General features: G+C 38.3%; 1 protein-coding gene and 1 long non-coding RNA gene across 2 annotated transcripts; both read right to left on the bottom strand.

Moving 5' to 3' along the window:
- Positions 1-283: 283 nt before the first annotated feature.
- Positions 284-9,515, bottom strand: LOC131460347 (agouti-signaling protein-like). Its single transcript, XM_058630745.1, has 4 exons — positions 8,776-9,515; positions 2,076-2,256; positions 1,895-1,944; positions 284-815 (listed from the first exon to the last, which is right to left on the bottom strand). The coding sequence occupies exons 1-4, from the start codon at positions 8,908-8,910 to the stop codon at positions 630-632; spliced, it is 552 nt and encodes a 183-aa protein (XP_058486728.1). The 5' UTR covers positions 8,911-9,515; the 3' UTR covers positions 284-629.
- A 482-nt stretch (positions 9,516-9,997) lies between these two features.
- On the bottom strand, positions 9,998-13,641 carry LOC131461340 (uncharacterized). The gene is made up of 3 exons (XR_009240467.1): positions 13,072-13,641; positions 11,892-12,794; positions 9,998-11,142 (listed from the first exon to the last, which is right to left on the bottom strand). It is a non-coding gene; the product is annotated as an uncharacterized LOC131461340 (long non-coding RNA).
- Between the last annotated feature and the right edge of the window lie 9,006 nt (positions 13,642-22,647).

Below are 22,647 nucleotides of genomic sequence, written 5' to 3'. Positions count from 1 at the left end.
GAATATGGCATCCATCCATCTTCTACTGCTGCCAATCCCAGCTGACATAGGGCAAAAAGGCAGGGTATGAAATGCTTTTGTACGTCTCATTCCCAAGCCTTATTTATTATTGGCCACGTAACTTGTGTTTTTCACAGATGTCAACATCCCAGGCTCATTAGTACACGAATAGTAGGACAGTCAGGGTCTCAAAGAGCAAGAGAAGCAAACGTTGTCTATTCTGATCAATAGTCAAATTCCCTCAACTTATCTTGGGTTAGGTTTCAAAAAGGAATTTCAACAGTGAATATGAAAACACAGAACTTTATTAAAATATTGGCTACTCATTGAAATGATATATAATGATATATAAAAAATAAAGCAATAGAAAATAGCTTGAGCATACAGTATTATTCTGTGTATGCACGTTAAAAGCTTAAAACCATGAATTTAAAAAAAGGTTTCATGGCAGTGCTACAGTACAAGCATTATACCCTGGAAGATTTAAGGCACTTCACTGTGGTGCAGTCCTATTTGATAAAGTGCTTTCATGCAGTAGATTTAGGGCAGCATTAAAAATCGAGAACCAAACCAAGAAGCAATTTTGAAGCCAGCGTGAAGTTTTGTCGGGTCAGGCTGCAGACGGCCGCTCAGCAGTGTGGGTTGCCCATTCGACAGAAACACACAGTTCTGAAGAGGCGACACTGGCAGAAGGCACAGCTGTCACAGCATACATTGCTCGGAGATTTGCAGCTTCCCCACAAGGGACTGCAGTTGGCAGGAGCAGTAGGAGGAGGAGGAGGAGGAGGAGGAGGGTGCTTTGCACCATATTTTTTCTGAAAAAAAAAGAAGAGAGAACAATACATGTGATTATAGTGGTAAAAAAAAAGGTATTACAACTTTTAGATACAAACGAGCTGTCACATGACTGAAGCCACCAAAAGTGTCTTAACTTGGACAACATGTTAACTTACGCTCAACACTTGAGGTGTTGGGGTGGAGTGGCTCAGTGGTTAAGACCGCCTGTGATTAAGACCTTGTGTGCAAAGACTTCATGGTCGTAAGTTCAACTCCACCCCTGGCAGGTTGTACTCAATTCCCTTATAAGTCGCTCTGGATAAAAGCGCCTGCTAAATGACATGTAACTTCGTTTAACCGAAAGCAGACTGGTGCAAATGTAAAAGCCGCCCAGCCTGGACATTCAAAACAAACACAGAGTGAAAATAGTATCAATACCATACCATAGCAAGCGAACTAAGACTTTCATTAAATGCAACATAACCTGCTTTTCTTCAAAGTAAACTTTCCGAGTGCAGCTGAGCTCCATTTTATTTCCCGCAGTCCTTCCCATTCTCCTATCTGCCCCATCTATTTGTACACCTGTTCCCACTTCTCATGAAGTCATGAACATTTTGGCTTTATTCTATATCCAATTTGCGTTTAGTTTACTTTGCTTATTTATAAGTTCAGTTGGTTTTTGCTGCTTAGATTTTTCTTCTTTAAAGAAAGCAAGTGAACAGCTCACCTGCCTCTGTTTTGTCATCTTCAGTACTGAGTACATTTTTATCTAGAGTGTTTAAGTTATCTTTTTTGTTTTGCAGGTGTGTTTGATTTTTCACCTGACACAAGAAAAGTACATTTTATAACCGATAAAAAACTTAATAACCCTGAAGCAGTTGTGTCTCTAGTGAATACTTTGGAGTTTATAAGTGTATGAAACAGGCAAAGTTGCCCTCAATCTACTGCGTGAAAGCACTTTATCTCAATTGTCAATATGGCCAAAACCATGAGAAAGCTTACCTCACAAACAAACATGTTTATTTACTTTTTAATCTTTTCTTAACATAGTAAATTACTCCAACCTCAACTTCTGATTTAACTGTTACATGCTGTCAAACGCCTATTGTGTGCCCACCTTTTTTTGTTTCTTTCCTTTTCTGCTCTTCCTCGCTGTTTTGGGCAACTCTGAAAGCAAACAAAAGAGAATGAAGAGACCTCTGCACAAATGTAGAAATATCGTATCATAAGCATATATGATCATGTGTAGCAAATGTGATAACAGCAGCAGCATTTGGCAAAAATGAAAAGAAACTTACCAACAATAACGACAGGAGGTGAGTGTATCTGTAGGCTTTGAGACAGAGCGTTGGACACGTTAGATACAACAACCTTGTTGTTGGAGAGTATCTCATCTGGGCTCATGTGGGCAGAGCAAAGAAAGTACTCTGTCGTGGTGAGGACAAAGCAGCCAAGCAGCAAGAAGACATGCATCTTTATCTGAAACAAAAGTAACAACATCTTTGTTTAGGCATTTTTTTAAAGAATATAATATATTGCACATTACAAAACTTCAAGTAAAACATTCACAGTGTCACCATTGTTCAACTTCTATCTTGCATGCTATCAGTTTCACCATTATAAGGCTTAATTTACACAATTAACCACAATTTAATGTTGAAGTGCAGCTGATTCAGCATGCATCAAAGTGTAAATTGTTTTGATTCGACAATATACCAATAAGTTGTGTGACAACCCAGTTCTCATTCGGACAATTATTTTTTGTGAACCTGAGCGTTGTCGGGAGTGTTGCCCTATTGTAGGCAAATGGCACTTTTCCACACACAAATGTGACTTGTTAAGCAGTTGTTTTCAGTGTACTGAATCATTACAATCAGTTAATTAAAAAGATTTGTTCACAGAATCGTTCAGTACCGGAGCACAGACTCGACTGACACAGTGACTGAAGGCAGGGATTTGTGATGCAGCTCGATGCTCGCGATCACAGGCTGTCAGCAGTGCTGTCGCTAAATGCACCAGACTCCTCTGTAATTAAGATTTAAATTTAAATATTAAGATTGTAGACATTTCCTTGCTTCTTATTGTAGATTAACGCACGTTTTCAGGATTTTTCTATTCAATTGGTCTACAGTTCGGCATTGTTCGGTTTGATTCTTGTGGTGGACGTCTTGCAGTGACGGCACTCTGACAACTACACGTAAAGTATCAGCTCAGCTCACTTGGAATCTCGCCAGAGCAAATACTTAAAAAAGTACCAGGTACTATCGCTAATGGAAAAGCAAAACAAATATGCCGTACTGTGCCAAGGCGAGTTGAGTCATGCTCGGACCATGTAGTGTAAAAGCAGCAAAAGACAACTGTACAGGGTCCAGTGATGCAAGGGCCCCTAAAATTCCCTTGTGAGAATCCCCTTAAATTCTGTTATTTACCTTTAGTAAGTAATTTGTGATATTTTCTGTGACAGTATTTCTAATTTTTGTGTATCCCTGACACAGAATGTCTTGTTCAGGACTGTGTGAGTCGCCTGCATGTCTGCACGCTCACACCTTATGTCATCTATTTGTCTTCCTGGAATTCCGGAAATAGGTACAGAGTCAGTCACTGCCTGAGGTGTCCAACGTCTGTTGCTTTTTGAATCGTTCCAATGTGTTGCCATTCAATTAATACATCCCAGGTGGTCTCTCGCTGAAAGAGATAACTGGTCCCTGATGTTTCTAACGTGATGTTTCCCATTTCTTGTTGCCATTGGGTTCGACTTTTCATGACGGTTGCCTGACGATGTTACTGCTGCACTCAACTCTCACTCCAGTACTATAGATGCCTGTAGACAGATACCACATCTTGTTTTGAACTAGTTGTTTTTATCCTTGTTTACTCTTTCTTTTATTGCCATTGTTTGCCATGTTTTTACAATTTGTATGTGTCATTTTAGGAATTTGCTATTTTATACTTATGTTTGGGACTAATTTGCATGTTTTCCACTCTAATGAGATCAAGGCAAACAGCTGTTAATTACTGGACCACTCGCCCAAAGCCCAGCGACTGAAGGACACACATCACCACACTTTGTTTTCAGCTGTTTTGGCACAGTTGTGTGCAGGGAGGAGATCTCTCTCACCATCTGTCTTTTCTTTTCTCTCTCTCTCTGCCGCCATTTGTCCCTCACCTCTCCCCTGGCCCCCATTCTTCCTTTCACCCCAACCAGTGGAGGCAGATGAGATTTCATTGTGTGAAGTGTTTTGCTTCCGTTCTCCTCTCTCTAAAATATTGTAAGGTTTCTGCCTTGATATAATGTGTGTTGTGTTCAGCAGGTGCAGAGCTGCACGCAGGATGGTTAAGACCACGAGGTAACAATATATGAGTTACCAGAGACACATGGACGGGTTGGACATGCAGTGCCAAAGAGGCTTGGTTCAATGCCCAACAAGTAAAGGAATTTCCAAGATACTCTGGCCTGTGCATGTGTTTCTATTTGTGTGTGTGTGGACACAACTAACAGTATTACAACTCATGCACTAACTGAAACAATGCTCAACTCCACCTATGCCGATAAGATTAATGATGTCCTTAACTATGCTGGTGTCCAGTGTCCTTGTAGACTGAAACTTACAATTTACAGCATGTTCTGACATCTTTCTAAACAACATGAAGCTTTTCCGAAATCTTTGGTTGAGTACATTTTTTTTAAACTTGACCACGTTTGTCAGTTTCCCCACACAATGCACATTTGTGAGCTTTTTCCATGATTGTGTTGCAAAATGATTGCTTTTTCAGGACAATACATACGATGACAACTCTAGTATTTCACGCAGATCTAAGTTGTCTGTTTTAACCCATCATTTCAAGATACAACTTTCCCTTGCAGTCTAGGAAATCCTTCTGCACGTCATTGATTATCACTTATTAGTATATGCATGTAAAAACTGAGGGTATAATGTTTCTACATCCTTGGATTTCTGTGTAATTACACGTTAGCACCAATTCTGCTTTGTTAAATTGTCAAAATGATAACAATAAGTACTACAGCTAAGAAAGTAGCTGTAATATTGTTATTATAATAACACCATGCATGCGAGGTAAGGTCAGTGAAAAGAAAATCAAAGACAAAGACCATCAGCTTTTGCTGCATTCACTGCATATCTACCAAAGCTGGAGCAAATGTTTTCTCTGACAACGTGACAGTGTCCAGAGCACATCTTGGGTTAGTCTTTATCTGTGTTTGTGTCTGGTTTAGGAGCCGTTCACATGCAGCATCTAAAAACACTTGAGAAACATGAAAAAAGCATGTGGAAAAAAACAGAGTTGTATACGGTTGTACTTCTGTCCCGTCCATCGTTACAAAGCAACTGACACGAGATGACCAAAGTTGTAATGCGTTAAATTAAGGGAAACAAAGACAAGGGTCAGTGCTACCTTTCCTTCACCCCAGCATTGCTGTTTGATACATGTGTGGAGATAAAAGACTTTATCAGCGGAAGCCAGAAGCAGCTTGAACCAACTCCTTGACCCGAGTATGACAAATAAATGACAAAATAAAAAACCTCATTCATGCCACATGCTAATCCTCACTAATCCATGTCTTTTTACTGCAGATTATTTGTATTGGTTAAATAGATATGGACTTTAGTGTGTTGACTTTACTGTTACATGCATTCATGGATGGAGCTGTGAAAGCAATCGCCCCCCCACAATGGATGATTGATGGATGACTGATGGATCGATGCTGTGTACCAGAATCAACCATTACATTCATTGTAGGAGAGACCTTTTTTATTTTCATCTCTAACCAACAGTGTTGTGAAATATTTATATAAAGTCATCTAGTTATTTGAAAATGAATTATTATTAATCCAGTTGGTGTGGAGAGGGATAGGGATTGCGGATGGGTTTAAGCAGTGCTTATCGGATTAGATTAAATGCACTTGTATTAGATTAAAATGAAGAGAGTATGTGAATACTTACCTTGGCAGCAGAATGTTGAAATAAGTTGTACTGCTTTCAACTAATATAATAGTCCCCATGTTGGAAAATGTGCTTACTTCATGGGGTTTTATGTAAAAAAAGAAGTCTCACTTGCACATGCAGGTAAGAATGAACAGCATACATACTCCCTTAACTAACCCCATGGCTTTTTGTGCGAGTCTGTTCACATGTCACAGTATTTCTTTATCGCATATCCTCCACATCTCTGTGAACTTTAATGGTTTTAATTTCACGCAAAATGTCCTGTGTCTTGGGAACTGACATCAGAGCTTTCATCACCACAGATGAACAATAACAATAAACGCACTGGGGTTTTGATCTTAACTGTTTGCAGTCACTTGGCCGCACAGGTTTGTTTTATTACAAGCCCTGACAGCACGGCCGATACTCTCTTCACCTTGTGATAGAGAGTTTGTGTTCACATACTTGTATTTATTGCCTTCTTTCTGTCATAAACACTGACCTTGTTAGGACCAGTAGTCCTCAGGGAGACCCAAACCTGGTCCCAATGAAGCAGGACCTCATTTCTGAGGAACTAGTTAAGTTCAAGGCCAAGATTTGTTATGGTTAAGGTTAGGGATAATGGATTGTTAAGTTTGTAAATTCAGTGTGAAAAGCTGCGACAGCCTGCGTGTGTGTGTGTGTGTGTGTGCGGGTACACTTCTTTTTCTTTATGAGGACTAGTTTAACTAGTAATGATTTTGTCATTGATAGTCATTATCTATATTTTTTATAGATAGTTCCAAACATATTCACTTAAAGATGACTGAATAAGAATTTGTGTCTAGTGTCTTGAGAAAACATCTGCCTCCTGCTGCTGGAAAAGCAGTGAATGTGTTTCAAACCACACTCGGCTTTGGAATAGTCTGTCCTGGCACAGTAAATGTTTAGACTTTTACATCACCTTTAAAATCCTACTCCTCCGCAGCATTCAGACTCCTGGGTTTTCTGTGTTTTATTGTGTTGTGTATAGTCAGCGGTGCAATATAAAACGGTATTCTTATCGTCTGCTGCTGTTGTTTTATGTCTGTGCTGTTTTACTGACGTAATCACGGCATGTACAGCAATTTGGTGAAGCGTGTTAAACATGCGTTATGAAAACATTGTGACCATGACTTTAACCCTTTTCACTTTAATCGGAAATGTATCTGATGTCATCTGATTTATAATAACACACACCCATATATATATATACACATATATATATATATATATGTGTGTGTGTATATATATATATATATATATATATATACTGTATATATGTATATACATACATATGTATACATGTATATATATATATATATATATATCTTCAGGTTGAGGAGATTTAAGTTAAAAAAACAAATACAAAAGGCTAATGTGTTGGTGTTAAATCTTACTATGTTTTTTGGCTTGGTTATTTAGGGCACATCTCTGAGGAACACTAAAGTGACTTTTGTAAAAATATAAACTCTTAAACACTTCACATTTTCAGCTGGTTTTCTTTGGCTGTGAACTGAGAATATCTTTGGCACTGCTACCTCTTCTCGCTGCAAATGTGATAACAGTGTTTACGAAACCGTCACGTTGCCTAATCACTGTATTTATTTGAAAGAATTGGTCCAGTTTAACAGGAGTTGAGTTTGAGTCTGTTCATTTTCTGTGATATCATAAACAACCTATGAGAAACATCTGGTCTTTTGCCATCCTGTCTTTAAGCGGCAGATGTTCAGACATTATTATTCTCGTCAACCTGACAATAATTACGCCATGACCTTGAAAAACTCAAAATGTCCCTTTATATAATGACATTTTTTTAAGATATACAAAATCAAATGAAGATTTTTTATTCTGTATGTATTGCTGCATATTTTTAGTGAAATGTTATATTGTCATTATTGTATTTAAATCACATTGATGGAAACTACTTTGACTGTGCCTAAATTACAAATGCTTTTGCAGAAATTACAGTAATTTCATTAAATTTTATCAAAAATTAGATATGTAACTCATAGAAACTAAAAAAAATAATTAAATCATGATTTATTTCAGAGGATTTATTGTTTCAGGTATATCAACTGCAGCTGCTCTAATGTTGTTGCCAATTTATTCTCCATAAATGACAGAGTTACACTCAACATATCCTGCACCATCCTGCAAAATAAGAAAGTCCACATCTGCTCCATACATCTTGTCTTTCATGTTATTGTTTCTCAGCCTGATGTAAACCAATACAAGTACTTACATTTTTTGGCATAAGTTATTATGAGAGTTTTAAAGAAAGTTTACATTTTTTTGAAATAGTGTCGGCACATTGTCGGAAACTGAATTATAGCCAAGCCTGCACAGAAATCTTATGTTTGCATTATTTCAATTAACTTTTTATTCCATGACTAAGATGGCAGAGGACTTTGTGCAGCGTTCTCATTAACAGGACTCTGTTCTTTGCTATTTGATAATCCAGAGCAACATAAAAGAAACGTTGCTTTCATTTACTGGTTTCACAGTTTCTATACAAACACATTTACTATTTTACAATTGTTTTAGAAGAGTACAATTGTACAAAAATTAATTTAGATGAACACATTTCTAGAACACCAACATTTTGTTGAAATCTAAATGAATATAATTAGTGGGGGCTGCACAATTACATGGCAAAACAATTGCATTATTGTTTCATACAACTGAGTTCTGAGTACTTGGTCACGCAGCAGTGCAGTGACGCAGAAATTAAACGTGCTAAAAACATTCCATTCCAACAAATGGCAAATCATAATTATTTTTTGTGTGGTAATGACAATTAAGGTCCAAAACTGATACAGATCAACTCAACAGTGATGAATCCATAATTGTCGTCACTGCAGGCTATACATATAAGTGCTGTATGTCGGGACTTTTAAAAAAAACCAAAAAAATACTACCTAAATTACCTAAATTCAGCTTTTCTTTTTTTTGAAGGACCATAAAAAAAAGATCTGCACACACTCCAAGTGTTTGAGCCTTAAAACAACAACAAACAATTATCATTTGCCTTACCTGTGGATCCTTAGTTTCTTCCTTTCTCTTGGTCGTAGGACGAAGCTGGCCACTCTCCTGACCGCTCTTTTCTTTTTTGCAGCACGTTTTTATATCTATGCCTCTTTGATCCCCAACTTTGCTCTCATATCTCATCTACCTTTTCCACCACTGATCTTTTCTCTTCTCTTCTTTTCCACAATCTCTGTCCCCTTACCTTTACTTATGATTCTCTCTCTCTCTCTCTATTTCTCTCTCTGTCTGTCTGTCTTCCCACAAACCTCTTTTTTTTTTTTTTATCTGTGCTTAACTACAAGTATCTTGCCCTGCAGTTGATAATGAAGACACACTCTGAGATTTGAACAAGAGGCGGGACCAGAGCCTCAGTAGGGTGGGGAACAGGAAAGGTCTAATTATGCAGCGCATGGACAGATAAATGTGAACCAGACCCTCTTCTGAGGTGTTGTCTCTGGTAGATGTTACCACAGCAGTTAGCCCACAAGTGCACTATACTATAAATGTCCGGTATGTGATTTTGTCTATTTCCAAACAGAAAATATCTTATCAAAGCTTACATGTTCTAATCGAACACAATCAAAACAGCACCCTCAGCCCCAGGCTATCAAAAATATTTAAAAGTTAAATCGGTTAATGAAGAATACTAATTCCTTAACTCAGTCAACATTAAACCTTTCACAGCATTCAGAGACAACCGATCAACCAAGTTTTTAATAGACTTGTTGTGAAGACTCGAGTCATGTGTTATAATGTTGTAATATGGGCAGGTTTCATGTAGATGTCAAATCATTTAGTGACAGATATATATATATATAAAATTGTATGTCACCTGAATTAAATGATTGATTGTGTTTATTAGTTTATTACAGTATCACGAGGGCTACATACAGCTTTGGCTCTCAGGACGTGATGAGGATTTTAACAAATAATGTAAAAAAATGTTTTGTACCTAAAAGGGATACTTGAGTACAAGTATCTTAGCAGAAAATGACTTTGGTAGAAGTTGAAGTCCCTTTTTATAATATTACTTAAGTAAAAGTGTTAAAGTATAAGACATGTACTGTACTTAAGTATCTAAAGTAATGTTCTGATATAAAATGTACTTGAGTTATGAAGCAAATGTAAAAGTATTAAAAAGTGAGGAGTTTGGATTGAGCCACGGTAGCTCAGTGGTAGGGCGAGTTGTCTTTCAACTGGAAGGTTGTGGGTTAAATTTCTGGCCAAGTGTCAGTTCATCAAGACTAGAAAAGCACTATATAAATACAGACCATTACCAACTCCTCTCTGACTGATTTTATTTGGCAGAAACGAGTAACAAAGCCAGTTATGGGAAATGTAGTGGAGTAAAAGAAAAAGTTGCTAGAAATATAAATAACATAGGTAAGTACAGACACGTGAATTTTGTACCTATGTACAGTAACAAAGTGTTTTTTTACTTTTTCTTGCATTACAACACTGCAAGTTACACACGCAAGCTTGAAAACTAGAGGCAGCACAAGTAAGCTGTGAGGTGTGGAAGTCATTAAGTGTTGGACATATTGCACGCATGGCATCAATCTGTGGGCAGAAGCACGAAGACGGTGGTAGCAGTTGGCTGAGAGAGGAAGGCCCAGGTGAAATATATGAGCAACTGTCAGACAATTCCCCAAGTTGGCCAGCTTTGAAGTTAGTCACAGTGAACAAATGCACACAGTTCAGGTCAAGTCTGTAACTTGAAACTTGAAGTCCGACTGAGCTGCTCTTCAAACAACCTAATGACAGGTTAAAAGTGAATTACAGTAAGTCGCTGTATTGCAGTCAGCAGTTAGCCTGCCCCTCTGGGGCCTCCAAGCATTTTAATGACCAAATAATTTACCATTTTTAATTTACTGTAGTGACAAAAAAATTTGCTCCTGAATGCTGGGTCATCACTTCTAGTGAGCTGCCTCTTATATTCATTGCAATTATTGTTTACTTTTGTCTTTGCTGTGAAACAGTGGTTATTGACCTCGTTTTCTGTCCCTTATCCAGGTCCGTGAACACGGCACATCATAAAGCACAAAGTGCGATGGTTGTTGAATGAGCATTAGCAATAATTGTGAGTGTTAATATTATAACCCAAATGTAATTCATTCATATTCTAATCAATATTATGATTAATATGCTGTGTTACATCAATAAAAAGATGCCAGTGAATGAAAGTTTTTTTTATGTGAGAGTGTAAATCCACAGAGATCTACCAATATATCACAAAACTTGACAGAGTGAATTTATCTGATCTTTATAATGCCCTCGGCGTGCTTTTTACGAGTCTGGAAACAGTGGGAGAGGACGTTATTCCGGACCTGCAGTATACTGACATCTTCAACTTCCTGATTAACTTCCCTTCATCTTACTCCAGAGAGTCACTGAACGTTTGCAAGAGCCTGGAGGGAAACAAATGGACGCAATCTGGTTTTGTGACAAACATTCAACTCAGGAGTGGAACAGCTAATGACAGCGTTGTTGTCACTGGAAGGGCAAGAGTGAAAGGTGAAAAGACGTTCACAGTAGAAAGATGTTTTTTTTTTTGTAGACCATGTTGACATCTACCGTGAATACTCCAGTGGAGAAAAACATCCCGCCCGTGTGGTCAAAGGTGTTACTCGAATTGTCACTTAAACATCAAAACCTCGTCTACTTTCAGAAGAATTTATAAATTACAGGGACACGGTGTGCAGCAGCTGCAGAGGTCAGAAGATAGACACGAAGGATCTGTGGATCAAAGATTAATAATTCATCTAAAATTAATTATATATATATATATATATATATATATATATATATATATATATATATATATATATATATGTATATATATATATATTAAAAATACGCATTCATATCAAGTCAACACAGACAATAAAACTCCCAAGGTCATCCAACTGCAGTCTTAATTTTCCTTAATTTCCTTTTTGTGACTAAAACTGTCCAAAGCTAGAGGTGCAAAAGAAAACCTCTGACCTCAAGGTTTTTACAACTAGCGTCTCGCATCTCTGCGTGTAAGTGATCGGTAAAAATTACCTTTGCCTGTTAAGACCAGTACACAGTAGTTGACCTCTGGGCATAATGCAGGCTTCCAGTAGACCTGCCCATAAAACCTTTGACTTTTACAGTTTCACTATATAACTATGTTTATGTGGGTTCACATAATAAAAAGTCAATATTGGTGCCTCTTGGATCCCTTTGGTTGAATTTTTCTTCAGTCTGTGAAAACAAAAAAGGAAACCACAGAGGAATCCAGGTCAGGACTCTGACCTCTCCTGTGGCTGTTTTGAAAAATAAGTTGGTAATAATGAGGAAGGTCATTTCTTAACCACAGATGTGACTCAGCACACAGACACCACAACTATGTGACTACTACTGAATGCATCACTGTATGTTTACTTCACTTTAAAAGAAAGCATCTAAATAGTTTAATTCAGTGGCGTCACTTTAACACCGACTTAAAACAGTGTGATCACATGAAGAAGTTAAAATCTGGCATGAACCTCTAATTCTTAAGCTACACGAAGAAAACCTTTTAAAGTGTATGGAGTATGGCATTTGTTTTCGATTGAGGGCAAAGTAGCACTTTCAGAAATTTAAAATATGATTTAGAAATTAAGGATTTGTGGCAAGAGGAGCTAGGAGCTAAAGGAGGTGACAACGCGAGTTTCAACGCGAGTTTCACCCCAGGAAGTTATTACTAAGCACACAGGTTAAATTTTTACTTATAATTTAAGAGAGACATGAGTGTGGTTCCAGTTTTATCACAAAAAAAAAATCAATACAATATAATTTGCAATGTGTTGTAAAAAGTACACATATTATTACAGGACCTAATCAGTGCTGAGGCTCACCAGTGAGAGGAACCTGAGTTGAAATGGGTGCAAAAGGTCTAAAAAACCAACATAAATCACCAATCACACGTGCAGGAAATCAAAAGGATAAGGGGGTGCACGGCACACACATGAAAGAAGGGAAACCACCACCCGGGACACCAGGACCACGGCTCTCAGCAACTAAAAGGAACAGGAACGAAAAAGACAATTAGTGGGGTTTAAACACAAGATCGACCAAAACACAATAAACACCAACACAATAATGGTTAGCAACAGTCTAAATAATACAAATAAACCCAAATAAAGTGGTTGCTAACCAACAAATAAGTAAACAAAAATTATTAACGGCCACAAAGCAATAACCCCTTAAACTGATCAGGCAATGGCCTAAAACAAAATACTTTACCAACAAATTACAAAGAAAACTAATTCTTATAATAATGAATGCCCGTCTCACCGATCCCATTACTGGCCGACCAGGAGGACCCAGCTGGAGTACGGCGCTCATCTCATCGATTTATAATGCGCCCTCTGGTGGCAAATCTATGGATGTATGGCATTATTATTATTACACACAAGACAAGTTCTTCTTTTAAACTAAACAAGAAACCGCAGTACTAACTAAGCTGTTGGCTATCAAAGTCAATCAGCTGGGTTTTCACGGTGTAGAATATCTTTGTTTCTGTGTCACGACTGAGCAGGCGAGGCAGAAGAAGCACACAGTGTGAGCAAAGCCAAACGGCTCAATACAGAAAACCCCAAGACGTGCCCATGAAAGGTTTGAGAAGTCCATTCTACTTTGAAAAATAAACATTCGGGAGGAATTCACAGCTGTATGTAAATCACAAAGACCATTTTGGCTCCTCAAGAATATGATATGACGTTTGATATTGAAAGTGCATGCTCCGCCAAAAGAATGCAAAGCACATCATGACACATGATTATATACAACACGTAACTCGTCAAATACCGTAGAAACAAATCTGATGTCTGGCAGAAGTAAAAGCTCTGTGTGTGTGAGAGAGAGAGAGACAGAGAGAGAGACAGAGAGAGAGACAGAGAGAGAGACAGGAGAAGAGGGGTGAGAAGAAGTTACAATGAAGCTTCAAGTGAGAGAGTTTTGTAAACAAAACATTTCAAAGTTTAGGTGTCTCCTGCACAAGTACTTCATCATTTACATACTGTATACAATATATACAAGTATAGAATAGGAAGAGCATGGGTCGGTTCTTCATCATTTATTTTTTTTTAAGAATGCTGTCAAAAGACAAAGTTTGTCTTTAATACATCTAAAAACGAAGAAAGAAACTTTTGCCTTTTAAGGTACAATCCAATTTTTTTTGTGTGTTTTATTGTGTTTTTACCTTTGGTATTAAGAGTTTTGCCACTTCTGCTGGTTTGGAGAACTGGCTAGAAGCCCAGAAGAAAAAGCTGAGGAAAACAAAGACAATGGCCAGCAAACTATTGCAATAGAACCACAAGGACCATTGTGGGCGATGAGGCATTTTCTCCAAATGCTCCTCTCATTTTGGTAGATGATATTAATTCCTTTAGTCAAATAGTTTGTGAAGGCAACAGCTGCTCCTCTACAGGAGAAGAATATGTGAAAATGCAAGCTCACGCTTCTCAAAAGTGTAAACAGGCACATGGAGAGTCTCCTCCATTACTGAATGGCGTTTGTGACATCAATGCAGCGCTTGCTGACACATTGACAGCACTGTTCTTTTGTGTCAGAGGCCCGAGCCCCAGGACTTTACTTACATGATTTCTGAAGTGTCATTGGAATGCGATGTAAACCGCGTCGTTGTGACGACCTTGGGACGCCCCCTTCTGAGTAATTCCAGCACTTTCACACCTCTGCTGCTCAGTAACAACACAACCAATTACTCACTGAGAAACGTGGCACAGGGCTTCTTGGGGTTGCTCAAAAGCAACACATGGATTCGTTTATTTAACATATTCTATCCACAATATTTAAATAAACAACCCGTGAACACTTCACAGGCTTTTAATTCAGCACACAATTTCACTACAGCACGTAATAAAGTCGTCTGTCTGTCTGTTTGTCTGTCTTATTCCAAACCTGTCCCACAAACTACTAAACTGCATTCTTGACTTTTTTTGGATTGACATTTTGTAAGGAGCTTATTTTCTTCTCTATCACTATGTTTGATTTTAACACATTACAATAGTGATGTATGTTGTTTGGATGAAACGCTGGTGGCATGTGAGCAGCAGAGGTTTCATTAAATGTCATGTATTGAAGTAAATCTGTCTCACCAGATTCAGAAAAAAAAAAGATAATACACTCACTGAAGGGCAATTCTAAGCATTAGCATCACATTACCGCTGCAGTCATTTCCACCGATGTCCCCTTATTGTATGTTTTAACGCTGTTGTTTTATACGCTTAACCACTAAGCTTAAACCTAAACACATGGAACCAGGAAATAGCTTTCACCCTCTTTACTAATTTACACTTTACATTCCACAAGCAGTTAAAACACTTTTACATGAATGTCTGTGAATAAGTAGTATAGTTTTGTCTCGGATAATATGAGTTCATCTCAAGGGGTTATCCATAAATAAACTTAATATGTTCCTTACAAAATGTAACTGAGAAACCAGTTCCATTGTGTGTGTGTGTGTGAACATGATTTTTAGGAGACAAGGTTTGCCACTTCCTCCCACATGACTGCAATATGTCAATATGAGGTAATGAAAACATAAAAAAGAGTTAGTGCCACTGTAAGAAGAAAATAAAGGAATTAGCAGTTAATATTTGTTCTTAGAAAATAACTTTAAAGAAACCATATCACTTTTGTTTAAGATATTTTAAGTAAAACGTTCATTCATTAATGTGTTCACTGTGTCTTGTTTTAGGGAATAGCTTTCAAAGGTAAGTCTTTATATAAGCTGGATCCTATGGTTTTACTTATACGCTTGTTGGTCTGTGGTGTTTTACTCTGAAGGAAACTAATGAGGTTTGACAGAAAAGAAAAAAAAAGGTTGTCGTATAAAGAAATATGCGATGCTGGAGAGTCAAACTTTTTCTCTCTATTTTACAGGAGACCTTATAAAAAAAGGTTTGAGGGGTAATATCCTGCAAGGAGATTTCTCAAAGCTTCAAAGTCATTTACAGCATCAGTCGTAGGCTTGGATAAATTGCCTTTGCACAGCTGTGTCCTTGAGCTTCATGGAAGGAATTACAATGAGGGGCTTCAGTGGTTCCATATAACAACGCAATTGTATGTTAATGCTATTGCTGATTCAGATCTAATCCATCACATCCATATCGTCCCTATACCTCTACTGACACTGCTTCAAAAAAGGTTAAAGGGATAGTTCAGGTTTCACCTGCTCTCACTGAAAACATGACCCCAAGGAAATGATAGCCACCTCCACTTATATAATCTACTCCTCCTTAAATCTACAATATCTTAAGAATATGTTTGTCACTTTCTTTTGCCTTTAGAGAGAGAGAGAGAGAGAGAGAGAGAGAGAGAGAGAGAGGTTTACAAAAAGGGTCATAAAGGGTTGTTATGGCAAGATAATTCCTTGCCTTAAGCTGGTTCCAAGTGTGTTAGTGTAACGTACAACCACACTTCATAAAAACCTTAACAATCGCTTGAAACGATTCAGAATGATGAACAGAGACAAGTGGCCACAAAAGGATTGCAATGTGTCTTGGAGCAGCCTCACAGAAATATGTGATTGCAACTTGCATGATAAATGTAATGTCAGACAGTTTTTGACAGCATTTTAAATGTGTGCGATAGGTATAACGTAGGTATCACTGAATAAAGGAGCACTCAGTACGTTCACATGCACAGTTTAATCAGGCTAAGGCCATAGTCCGACTAAGACAGGCAATCGGACAACTTGCCGAGTAATGCGGAGGAGAACATTTATTGGCTGTGTACTTCTGACTTCACCTCTGTAGGTGTAACCCCGGTCAGCCAGATGGATGGTGAGATACATCGTGCTGTGTTTCTAAAGCATACATCTCATCTCTTCATCAGCTATCACTGACACCATCTGTTCTTTTCTGACAACAGTACTGCAGTTTATATGTCGGCTATTTCTACGTCCGGGTCAAAGACCGGGGAGGAAATGTTGGTGCATGAGCAGAACATCAAGTCTGACTCCAATCTGACTAAGCATATAGATGCAGTACATGTAGGAGTAATCTGACTATTAATCGCATTATCCAGGTATGTTAGTCTGACTAAGACCTGCTATTAGTCGGACTAAAATTGGACTTAGATCGAGAAATTGGATGCCTAGACGTGCCTTTCATTTTCATTTACATTGATTTTCTATGTGTGTGCAGTAAACAGACATTGGGCTATGTCTGTGTTTTTGGGTGGATGTGCAACAGCCAAGATGAATGCCATTTTGACTGCAGATGCACCGTAGGTCTGGTGGGATGTCAGCCAGAGAGGGAAGAATAATGAGCTGTCGGTGAAAACCAACCAGACCTGACCAGACCTAAGCAACATTAAAACAAGCCTGAAGAAGCACGTTATATCAAGCCACATCATTCCAATTTTTAAATATATTTAAGGCCTATAAAGGCCTGTACATACTCCACAAGAACAGAGCAATTTAGGTTGTTTTCTTGAGGTGGCGAGAACAAGAACAAAATTAGCTCTGGTCAGGAGCTAATTTTTTTTCAGGATATTTCATACTTCACTAGAAATTCAAGTGCAGAACTCCTGGGAAGTTTCCAGATGAACTCCAAAAACAGGGCTAGGGAAAAAAAGAATGACATCATTCTTGAGAACAAATTTCTCTGTTCTTGCGGAGTATGTACAGGCCTTTAGTAAAGTAGTAGGCACATCACTCGCTCTTTTAAGGGTAACCATGGTAACAGCAGCACTGTGACGTGTTAATAATGATGTGACGGTGACTATTCATTAGGATCCCAATCGGCCATTAGATAGAATTGAAGACGAAATAGATTCTACTGAGGACTTGGACGTGTGTGAGTAGGGACAGCGGTTCCATTTTTTTTCCATCTAAAGCTGAGTCGCATGTGCATGACTGTAAATGACTGTGTTTCAATGGGCTTGAGCTGGTGGCACCCTAGAATGTCTACTGTTGACTCATGTAATTGAATTCACTTCACAGGCCATAACACAGCATCAGCATTGCTTGATCGTTTTTGTCATGCAGCGTATTTTTCACTTTTTCCAAAAGCCCTCTGAATACAAACACCTTGTAAATACAGGTTTCATTGCCCAGATACTTGGAACAGGATGCTAGAGGCTATAAATGGTTGTTTAGTCAAATGCTTGGCCAGAGTTATTAGAATCCTGAAATTCAAAGAGCTCTCTCCAACCTATTAACCCTGCACTTCAATGTCCCCAAGCTGCTCCTCAGCATCATGATTCCAGTCCAGACAGAACCCTGCTTTCAAATAAAACTGGCAGCCTGCCGTTCATGCCTTGTGTAAGCATACTTCCCTGGTATCAAGATAAGGTAAGCTGACCAAATGTGCGACTTGAGAAAGATTTTTCAATTAAGTTTTACTGCGTGACATTAGAACAAACTATGGTGGCCTGGAAGCACAAACCATAATTACAAAACGGGATACACTTTTACAAAGCTTGAAACAAATTCACATAACTGAAAACAAATTTACAAAACATGAAACACTGTTAAAAAGAATTGACCGCTCGTTTTATCACTTCAGGGTCACTTGCAACGCTCCCTTTCCGTAAGGACTGTGACTTTGATTCATTTGTAAAAGTGTTCCATGTGTTGTAAATGTGTTTTCAAAAATGTTCATTCGTTTCAAGCTTTATAAAAGTGTTTGACATTTTGTAACAACGGTTCGCATTTTCAGGCCACTGTACATACAATACTGGCCTTTAAATGAAGCTGACCAAATACTCCAACAATGTCAATGATTGGGAAAAGCCACAGTCCCTGTTCTGGATATTAAACTGTATCCATGGGAGATGTCAGACTTAAACTTAATGGGTTCGACAAAACAAGTTGACCAGGCCACCCTGTGAGTGTCCATGTTCTGTGGAGCAGCTGCATTCCAGCAGTTAAATGCTGACGTAGGCAACATACATTCAATCTTCATTTACAAGTTTGGCGTGCACTTTACAGTTTATACAGTGAAACAAACACATGTGCCAGTTTAGGTCTAATCAGAATAAGTGAAAACAGCTATGTTTGTGACTGCAGAGCCTCCACAAAATGGCAAAGTGAGCGTATCATTTAGGAAGACTCTCCCCAATTATCCCCAAAAACAGTCTAACAAATCTAACAAATAAAAGTAAAGCTGTAGGCATTGAATTAAAATATTTATTGGATTTTTACTGAGGGACGTCTGTGCAATTTATGAGACTCCTGTTGTTTGTTTTCTGCTATGAAAAGATCAGTTTCAAACATGCTTTAGTCATCATTTGCAACCTGCTTTTGTGTGCCATTGGAGTTTTTACTGTATAGACAGCTATATAGCTATATATATACACACACTGTATATATACATATATAAAAATCAACACAATATAAAAGCAACGAAAAACAGATTTGCTTTGACCATTTCCTATTAAAGACTATTTGTGCATGTGAAACCTGCCCAATCCTTGAGATGGTTAGTGACACATTTTTCCTGTGGGGTGACAACACCAGAAGAGATTAACACCTTATATGGACTTTACTTTATGATTGCATAACCTCCACAGTTCTCCAACAGTGTAAATTATGCATGTACTGAACATATCTAAGCATGGCTTGGTAAGTGTGCTAATAGGCTACACTTGCAACAAAAAAACCCACGACTTGTTGTTCCAGTTGACTTCTGATATCAGTCATGGGATTTGATTATCTTCAACCAATCAGTGATAAGTGGAGCAGAAATGGTGATGTTCTTTCTCAACTCTAAGAGAAAAGGCTGAGGAAAGCCTGGTGTTTGAGGAGCACGTTTTTTCCATACAGGCCTTGACGATGTGGAGGTAGGTAATCACGACAAAATGAGTGACGACATCTTAGAGCTTTAAAAAAAGACAGAGAGACGACGCCACAGAAAAGCTACAGGAACACAACATCCAACAAATCACACCCGTGACTTAAATACATGCAAAAGAGCAGCTGCCTAGTAGAGGAAACTCACAGCAGAGATCAAACAGCAGCATGTGACATAATGGAGACAAATGTTTGGGAACAGCAGAGTGAACACATGACTCCTGCCAGGTCAGCGTCACCACTGATAAAAGTCAAATACACCCAAAGCGACACAGTAGAGACAGCACAGCTGAGAGACGAAAGCCGCTCGCTCCAAAAATCTCCACTGAACACAATCCAGTCAACTCCTTAAAATTCTCCTTACACCATCGGACAAACAGCAGCTGAAGTAAACATAAGATCAAAGCATTTTTCTCTGAAAATGCAGTGTGACATGAACACTGCCAAGGATATTGAAGCGCCTTTGAAGGTTTTGCCACAATTTTCTCCATTTAGTGTCTGCAGAGACCTGCGTAAGCGTCTCAGTCACATGTACATGCCTGCAGTTCCAGTCACAGTCGAAGATTCCATGCATGTGTCCCTGAACTTTTTATTCTGTTATTTATTTGGACACGACCCCCACCTTCAGTGATCCTTTGCCTCACCAGTGTCTCTTTACCTGTTCTTTTAACCCATTGACTTATTGATGTGTGAGCAACTGGATACTGGGATTTCCTAATTACTTAACCTACCTACCAAGCTTGCTAGCTATGCCTACTGACATACTTCCCTAGCTATACCTATACCCAGTGTTGTTATGTAACAAAGTACAAATACTTTGTAACTGTACTTAAGTACACAATTCTGTATCTGTAGTTTGTTTTTACTTTATTTACATTTCTAGCAACTTTTACCTAACTTTTTAACTTTGTTACTCGTTACTACCAAATAAAATCAGAAGAAGAGTTGGTAATGGTCTGTATTTATAAAGCTCTTCTCGTCTTGATGAGCTGCTTTACACTATAGTTTTGCCATTCCGCCATTCACACACTGCAACATGGGGTTTAGTGTCTTGCTCAAGGACACATGTCACACTAGCAGAGCCAGATACTTAAGTTAATGTCATATACTTTAAGACTTTTACTGAAGTAATATTATAAAAAGTGACAACTTCTACCAAAGTCATTTTCTGCTAAGACACTTGTACTTTTACTCAAGTATCCCTTTAAGGTACTTTATACAAGACTGTATATTAATATCAGCTGTGGGTTTAACAGAAGAAGTAACAACGGTCGTGTGGATGTTCACACCAGTTGGTCGGTGACTGTTTGATCACATTGTGCAACAAGTTAAGAAGCAGTTTAAAGTCTAAGTGATCACTTTGCACATTTATCATTCAATGTGTCTGAATATAAATCAACCAATTTTAACTAAAAGTTAATAATGAGTATTTTCTATTATTTATCATTTATTTGTACCAGGGGCCGTGTACAAAGTACATTAATCTCAGTAAGAGAAAAGATGTTTTGTATTAGACTTAGCTACTGGATAATCTGGAACACTTTACTCAAACCAAGTGAGTGTGAGAAATATAAAATGCTTGTGATGTTTACCTAGGATGAAAATCAGCTCAGCGCATAAACTTTCTTCTGTACCTTCTCAATACATAAATGAGCAGTAAAAGGAAACAGACACATGTACACTCGGAGAGCATTTGAGACATGAATAGCAAGTGAAATATCAAGTGAAACGGTGCAGTATATCTCAACATTTTATCTTTTTAATTAAACTGCCCAGATCGTGGCACCAGGCCGTTAAGCCCATGCAGCAAATGCTTCAAGAAAGTATTCAATCTCAGTTGCCTCACATGTTTCTCATAAGAGATGAACGCAGCAGTGGAATCACAACTTCTATGTCCCCTAAGGTAAAATGACAGTAAACTTTCTTGTTGAAATAGGCTGAGGGATTATCTCATCTGGCACACATTTCCCTACTGTACTAGATTAGATTAGATTGTACTTTATTAATCCCACAACGGGGAAATTCACTTGTGCAGTAGCATACATGTTACAAAGGACAGAACAGAACAGACATATGTATCTCGTCATCTGTCACATATGTAGTGTTTGCACCTGTCCATGCTTGTTTGGTGGGAGGAGCTTAGGGCAGGGAGCCTTCAAACTATGGAAAAAAGAAGACAAGGACAGTGCTCACTTTGGACGGGGAAATACTGTTGATTCTTTTCCATTTTCAAATGGTAGCAACAACTATTCACATCTAACTGCCTGCTTGGGGCATCTTAGGCATTTCACCTCTCATTGGATTGTTAAACACCTTAAGACTCATTGTAGTCACTTGTCAGTTACCGAGCCTGCACCTGGCTGCCACATGAGCTCCGCAGACATGAGGCTTAATGAGTTTGAAGGAAAGTGTAGGAAATGGAAAATGATCCCAATTATAATGTTAGTAAACTTTTTCCTGAGAAATTGTTTCAATACTAAATTCGGGGTCTAACATGCGGCCATTATGTTCACATGATTATGTTCAACCATGGCACAAATGAGCAGACGCAGGTGTGATTCAGAGCAGGTGAGGCTTGTAAAGTTCAGGTTACAATGTTATGGTGCTGGTCAATGTGCAAATCTCAAGGCTTAAATCCACTTTAATGTACAGTTTTATGGTTGTGTTTCATTAGGTTGAGGTGCTGGTTTTATTAAAGCCAGACTGAGAAGAACACCTGAGTCTGCATTGTATCTGCTGTAAACACTGAAGGGAGCTGTTGCACATATTGCATACATACAGAGGCATAGTTCAAAATGTGCATGCAAAAGCCAGATTTCGTTTTATGACAAATCTTGAATGCCCAGGGTGACTTTGGATCCTCTGATCCAGTTTTTATCTTTTCATCCTGTCAGTTGCTTTTGAATTGTTAAATAAAAAATATGGGCATTATTTCTCCAGCATGTTTTCTGCAACGTAAACACTTCATCCAGCCAAAAATATTTGCACTATTTTATTCCCACTTTAAAGACATCTTTAAGATAACGACTGGGTTGCCCTGCAGCACTGAA

Source organism: Solea solea, chromosome 6 (genome assembly GCF_958295425.1).
Source record: "Solea solea chromosome 6, fSolSol10.1, whole genome shotgun sequence".
Lineage (NCBI taxonomy): Eukaryota > Metazoa > Chordata > Actinopteri > Pleuronectiformes > Soleidae > Solea > Solea solea.
The sequence above is the reverse complement of the archived record's forward strand: the minus strand, read 5'-3'. Positions and strand labels throughout refer to the sequence as shown.

Bases quoted from the DNA above. Each gene is read 5' to 3' on its own strand.
- LOC131460347 (XM_058630745.1), bottom strand. From the start codon at position 8,910: ATGAGATATGAGAGCAAAGTTGGGGATCAAAGAGGCATAGATATAAAA. The intron at 2,257-8,775 runs GTAAGGCAAATG...CTTTTGTTTCAG, and splicing joins AAGAAACTAAGGATCCACAG to ATAAAGATGCATGTCTTCTT. The intron at 816-1,894 runs GTGGGCACACAA...TTTTTTTTTCAG, and splicing joins AAGGAAAGAAACAAAAAAAG to AAAAAATATGGTGCAAAGCA.